Consider the following 6950-nt stretch of genomic DNA (forward strand, 5'->3'; position numbering starts at 1 on the left):
AGCCCACAGCGCCGGAGCAACATTAAAACTTAAAACAAACAAAAATTACTCCTTATATGAAAAGGGCTTTTCCTCCTCAACGCCAGGCTCTTTACGCTAATGTTTCTTACTGTTTTAAAAATAGAGTTAAGAGAAAGAGTCAAACTTTAGCGAAAAGAGCGAGGCGCTGAGGAGGAAAAGCCCCATTCATATACGGAGTAATTTCTGTTTGTTTTAAGTTTTAATGTTGCTTAATAATAAGTTTGAATTTTTATTTAATCTCGTACAGGAAAAAAGTGGATGCCATGGATATTCTTTGGTAGCCATAATACTTGGATGGGTAGAGAATTTAATGTGGCGAAACCCTATAGGAAAGTGTATTCTCCTGATGAACCCTTGTTTTGGGTTGTTGCCTCTGAATTATTTGTCTTTATTGCTTCTATTGTTTGGTAAATAACGACTTATACTTATTGACGACATGACTGCCTGTCCATGGATTATTCTTTATGGTTGATTGTGTATAGCTATGCTGTTTGACCTATGTGATTGTATGGATGAGTAGGGTTAAGGCCGCATTCAAGTGCTGGTCTATATTAGTCACTAATTTAGGAAAACAGTTTTGTTTTCTCCTTCTGTCTCTTCCATGTTTTTTTTTTGTGCTGTTGCATTGGTTATTTCTCTTTTCATGATATATATATATATATATATATATATATATATATATATATATATATATATATATATATATATATATATATATATATATATATATACTTGTTTCTAACTACCTAATACTTGCGAATATACAACATTCTTTGCTGTCTCATTGTCTGTGCATATAAAAAGATTGTCAGGTTTACCGACTCTTGAACATGCAACATATAATTGTCCGAGAGAAAACAATGCATATTCAGATCTATACCGCATTTTTCTAATGATTGCCCCTGAGCTTTTTCAATGGTGATTGCTAATCAAAAATTCCCTGTGTCCCAGTAGTAATTTATATATCCCTCCTGTGCCCTTCCGGCGTCCCTATTATAATTGTGTCCCTGTGCACCAGTCGTCCTTTATATTCCCTGTGTCCCGGTCTTTATTTGTGTCACAGTGTCTCGGTCTGTAATTTTCTTTGAGTGTCCTGGTCGTCATTTATATTCCCTGCGTCTCGGTCGTCATTTGTGTCCCGTTGTCCCGGTTTGTAATTTCTCTTTGAGTGTCCCGGTCATCATTTATATTCCTTGAGTCCCGGATGTTAATTGTGTCCCGGTGTCCCTGTCTATTACGTCATAAAGTCTTCAACGACTCTGGTGGTGCAGCCAGTTGTGGAAGTTTAACCTTTCCTGAGGCGCAAGCCATTACCATTGTTTCTCCATTAAATTTCAAGGCCATGCAATAGGGACTAATTTTAGACGTACTCCCGATTTCACCACATCTACTCAAGCTTTAATCATCAACTGGGCTGTACCTGAATGCTAGGCGATAGTTTTGACGTTGCTCCCTGTGTCCCGCTGTCCCGTTCGTTATTTTTGTCCCGGTCGTCATTTGTGTTCCGGTGTCCCGGTCTATAATTTCTCTTTGAGTGTCCCGGTCGTCATTTATATTCCCTTTGTCCCGGTCGTCATTTGTGTCCCGGTGCTTTGTTGATTATGATTGCTAATAGAACATTCCCTGTGTCCCCGTGTTCATTTATACATCCTCCTCTCCCCCCCGGTGTCCCCATTGTTGTTGTTTCCCTGTGTCCTGGTCGTCATTTGTGTCCCGGTTTCCCAGTCTGTAATTTCTATTTGAGTGTCGCGGTCGTCATTTATATTCCCTGTGTCCCAGTTTTCCGGTCGTCATTTTTGTCCCGGTCGTCATTTGTGTTCCGGTATCCCGGTCTTTAATTTCTCATGAGTGTCCTGGTCGTCATTTATATTCCCTGTGTCCCGGTTGTCATTTGTTTCCCGGTGCTTTGTTGATGGTGATTGCTAATCGAACATTCCTTGTCTCCTGGTCGCTTTCTCATTGAGTGTCCCTTTCGTCATTTTTATTCCCTATGTCCCGGTGTCCCGGTCGTCATTTGTGTCCCGATGTCGAAGTCTTTAATTTCGTCAGTCGTCAAGACATGACGTAAGTCAACACACAAACATGACGTTAATCGACAGACACACATACAACTTATTTTTATATATATCTACTAGCTGTTGGAATTTGCTGTCTACCAGCAAATTTTAGTACTTTTATATATTTACTAGCAAAACCTACTAGTAGATTTTCTACTAGCAAATTTTATATATCTACAAACAAATTTTCAATTCGTATTCAGATCTATACCTCATTATTTTAATGATGTGTCCCTTTGTCCCGGTCGTTATTTATATTCCCTGTGTCCCGGTCGTCATTTGTGTCCCGGTGTCCCAGTTTGTAATTTCTCTTTGAGTGTCTCGGTCGTCATTTATATTCCCTGTGTCCCAGCGTCCCGGTCGTCATTTGTGTCCCGGTGTCCCGGTCTGTAATTTCTCTTCGAACAATCCCTGTGTCCTGGTCGTCATTGATATATCTTCCCTGTACCCCCGTCGTCCCCTTTGTAGTTGTGTCACTGTGTCCCGGTCGTCATTTATATTCCCTGTGTCCCGGTGTCCCAGTCTGTAATTTCTCTTTGAGGTTCCCGGTCGTCATTTATATTCCCTGTATCCCGGTGTCCCGGTCGTCATTTGTGTCCCGGTCTGTAATTTCATCAGTTGACAAACATGACGTCAGTCGACAAACAATTTCATGACGTATACAGCTCAATCCTTACAATGACATCAGTCGACAAACCTGACGTCACTCGACAGACACACAGACAACTTATTTTTATATATATAGATATATAGCTGTTGTGGGGTCTCGGGGGGGCTTCGTGCCCCCCAAGCCCCCCGCGCGCGTAAGTCGTTACATGCCATATTAGTTACCTGCCATTGTAGTTGTGTCCCTGTGTCCCACCTGTGAAATGAGATAGATATAAATATATATTTTTTTAACTACATAAAACTTGCTGGGCTGCAAGTTTTGCAGTTTTGCCGCGCTTCGCGGCGCGAAGCCCAACAAAGCCCCCCCAACAGCTATATATCAATATATATAAAAATAAGTTGTCTGTGTGTCTGTAGAGTGACGTCAGGTGTGTCGACTGACGTCATTGTAAGGATTGAGCTGTATGCGTCATGAAATTGTTTGTCGACTGACGTCATGTTTGTCAACTGATGAAATTACAGACCGGGACACAAATGACGACCGAGACACCGGGATACAGGGAATGTAAATGACGACCGGGAACCTCAAAGAGAAATTACAGACTGGGACACCGGGACACAGGGAATATAAATGACGACCGGGACACAGTGACACAACTACAAAGGGGACGACGGGGGTACAGGGAAGATATATATTAATGACGACCGGGACACACTGATTGTTCGAAGAGAAATTACAGACCGGGACACCGGGACACAAATGACGACCGGGACGCTGGGACACAGGGAATATAAATGAAATAGGAATAGAAAATAGGGGGAAACACCCCTAAAAGTTACACAATCTTAACGAAAATCATACCATAAGATTCAGTGTATTTGTGAACGTTATTGTAGAAGTTTCAATCTCCTATCTGAAAAAATGTCAAATTTCACATTTTTTGCCAGAAGACAGATCATGGATTACCTTACCTTAGACCTTAGTTCCTCCTGTCCCGCCAGAGGCACCCAGGGCATCCAAAAAGAGCCGCCAGTCGTCCCTCATATGTGCTGCTGCCCAGACGTCTTCCCACTGGGGTTGGACTATTGCATTGATGTGTTTTAGGTCCCGCTGGTACGTACGACGAAGTGTATTCTTCGGCTTCCCTCTTCTTCGGGTTCCCTCTGGTTGCCACTCCAGTACAGTTCTGGGGAGTCTATCTCCCGCCATACGGATAACATGCCCCAGGTAGCGCCATCTTCGTTGGCGTATGACATCTGTTACCAGGGGCTGGCGCGAGATAGACCGAACAGTCTGGTTTGTTATGTGGTCTCTCCAGTTAATGTTCAGTATTCTGCGAAGACAGTTGTTCTCGAAGGCAAGAATCCTCTTTTTTGGTGTTGGTTTAGTTTCCAACATTCACAGCTATAAAGGAGGGCGGAGATGACGTTACTGTTGAACAGCCTCATTTTCAGTTTCAGGGAGTACTTTTTCGATCGCCACACTGGCTTTAGTCGATTAAAAGCTCCACTGGCTTGTCCAATCCTAGACTGCACCTCCTTTTCGCTGGATCCAGTTCTTTCGACTGTACTTCCAAGGTATCTAAAATCCACTACCTGCTCTACTGTATTGTCCCCGCACTTTAAGCCCAGTGGTGAGTCGCTCGTTGCCATGCTTTTTGTTTTGTCCGAGTTGATCTTTAGTCCCAAAAGACTCGCTTTCTCTCGGATTACTTCGAGAAGATCCTGGAGCCTTTCCTTGTTTGCTTCCATCAGGGTGATGTCGTCGGTGAAATCAAGATCTGCTAGTCGTTTGTTGTCGCAGATTTGGATACCAAACCCCGTGCAGTCTCGGAGCACATAATCGATTACAAGGACAAAAAGCAAGGGCGAGAGGACACACCCCTGTTTGACACCGGACATGATATGGAAATACCTTGTATTTCCTTCGTGGGTCCGAAAGCAGCACTCGTTGTTTTCATATAGGGCAATGATCAAGGATACAAGTTTTTCTGGAATGCCGTAATATCGGAGGATATTCCACAGCGAATCTCGGTGTATTGAATTGAAGGCTTTTTCGAAATCCACAGAGACAAGGTACATCTTTTGCCTCAATTCATTGCATTCCTCGATCATCATGCGTAGGACATATATAAGGTCGGAGCAGGAGCGGGATGGGCGGAGGCCATGTTGCTCGTCTCGCAAGTGCTTATCTAAGGCTGTCTGGATGCGACGAAGGATTATCTGTGAGAATAGTTTCCCCGGGATAGAAAGGAGACTGATGCCCCTCCAGTTATCGCATTTTGCTGCATCTCCTTTCTTAAAAAGCTTGATGAGTGTGCTTTTTCTCCATTCTTCGGGAACTTTCTCTGATTTCCATATACATGCAAAGAATGTGATCCACACAGTTATGCAAGCGCCTAAAGAGGCTTTAATCATTTCTGCTGATATCCTGTCGCTTCTTGGTGCTCTGCCGTTCTTCAGTTTGCGAGCGGCTTGTACCAGTTCTTCGGTTGACGGTTCTTCCGTATTGATTTGAAGCTCCAGGAAAGGAGTTGTGGGGATATCTGCTGTGTTCGGAGGACTAGGTCGGTTGAGAACTTTCTCGAAGTGTTGGGCCCAAACTTCAGAGATTTCATCGGGGGCTGTGACTGTCTTCCCGTTTCCGTGTTTTACTGGTCCATTTAGGTTGCGACGTTTCCCGATGATTTCATTGGTGATTTTATAGACGGCTCGGGAATCACCGCGCTTGGCCGCTTCTTCTGCCATAGCTGCCTTTTGTTCTAGAAAGTTCCGTTTATCTCCCCTTGCGCTCTTTTTCACCAGCTTGTCTTGGTATCGATACAGCTGGTTACTCAAGACTGTGTCGCTGTTATCTCCATCATTTAGAAGACGTTGTTTTAGTTTCCGACGCTCTTCGATAAAGGTCCATGTCTTATCGGATAACCACTCGTCTTTGGGTCTTTTTTTGTGCCCAATTGTTTCTATTGCTGTCTGGTTGTAGGCTTCTTTTAGGGTGGCCCAGGTTGTCTCAACAGTGGCTTCTCTATCCAAATCTAGGGACAAGCTCTCAAACCTGTTTGTAAGCTGTATGTTGAACCTATGACGAACTGCTGCGTTTGAGAGCTTTTCAGAGTCGTAGGCAGGTTTCTCTTTGGTTTGGGATTTTTTTGTGGCTTTCAGTTTGAGGGACAGCTTTGCAATCATCAAGGCGTGGTCTGAGGCGACGTCGGCTCCTCTGTAGGCTCTTACATCTTGAAGGCTTGACTTCCACTTTTTGTTGATCAAGATATGGTCAATCTGGTTGTGGGTTCGACCATCAGGCGAGTTCCATGAGTATTTGTGGATAGTTTTATGCTGAAACTGGGTTCCTCCGATGATAAGGTCATTTGTTAGTGCGAAGTCAACTAACAGTATCACATTCTCATTTATTTCGCCGAGGCCTTGGCTCCCAAGAACCTCAGGACAATAGGACTTGTCACTCCCCACCTTGGCGTTGAAGTCACCAACAATGCAGACGAGATCGTGGCTGGGGATATCCTTGGCGACAGCTTGTAGGGTGTTGTAGAAGTTATCTTTTGTGGTATCGTCTGCCTCATTAGTCGGTGCGTAACATGCGACTACTGTTAACTTAGCTTGGCGACCTGTGAACCGTGCCACGATGGTCCTCTCATTTATAGGCGTCCATTTCGTTAGGGCTCTGGACGCAGATTTCGACAGCATTATGGCGACGCCTGCTTCTTTCTTTTTTTTCGGTGCCACTGTGCAGGATTGTGGATCCCTTCTTGAGGGTTTGACTACCTGCACCAGTCCAACGGACTTCCGACAGAGCTAGGATGTCAAGGCCATAATTGTCCATCTCATTCACAACCTGTTCTGTTTTAAAAAGTTGAACCATGGTCCTTACGTTCCAAAAACCAAGTTTAATTTCGCAATTCGTTTTCAAAAATCGTGTCCGGGGGCGGTCCGAATTCGTCGTCAAGGAGTCCGGGGGCGCTCCATAGTCGTCGGCAGGTTGCATAGTCGGTATCATGTTGGCTCTCAATTAGACGGTTCTATGGCAAATCTTTTTTCCAGGGGCAGGCTGCTAGTCTGCGGCCAAACCCTCCTCCTTTATCCAGGCTTGGGACTGGCTGTACGGTTACAGGCGGAGTTTATCATGGATACGTGTTTATTTGTTTTTGTTTTGTTTTTTTACTGGGGTGATCGTATCGACTGAGTGGTCCTAGAATGTTGCAAGAGGGCTCATTTCAACGGAAATTATAAGTTCTAGTCCACTTTTTA

The 6950-nt window shown here is 44.2% G+C and overlaps 1 protein-coding gene across 1 annotated transcript; it reads right to left on the reverse strand.

Moving 5' to 3' along the window:
* Nucleotides 1-5350: 5350 nt before the first annotated feature.
* LOC136042513 (craniofacial development protein 2-like) lies at nt 5351-6389 on the reverse strand. The gene is made up of 2 exons (XM_065727475.1): nt 5490-6389; nt 5351-5449 (listed from the first exon to the last, which is right to left on the reverse strand). The coding sequence occupies exons 1-2, from the start codon at nt 6387-6389 to the stop codon at nt 5351-5353; spliced, it is 999 nt and encodes a 332-aa protein (XP_065583547.1).
* Nucleotides 6390-6950: the final 561 nt, after the last annotated feature.

The sequence above is a fragment of the Artemia franciscana genome, unplaced genomic scaffold (assembly GCF_032884065.1).
Source record: "Artemia franciscana unplaced genomic scaffold, ASM3288406v1 Scaffold_1403, whole genome shotgun sequence".
NCBI lineage: Eukaryota > Metazoa > Arthropoda > Branchiopoda > Anostraca > Artemiidae > Artemia > Artemia franciscana.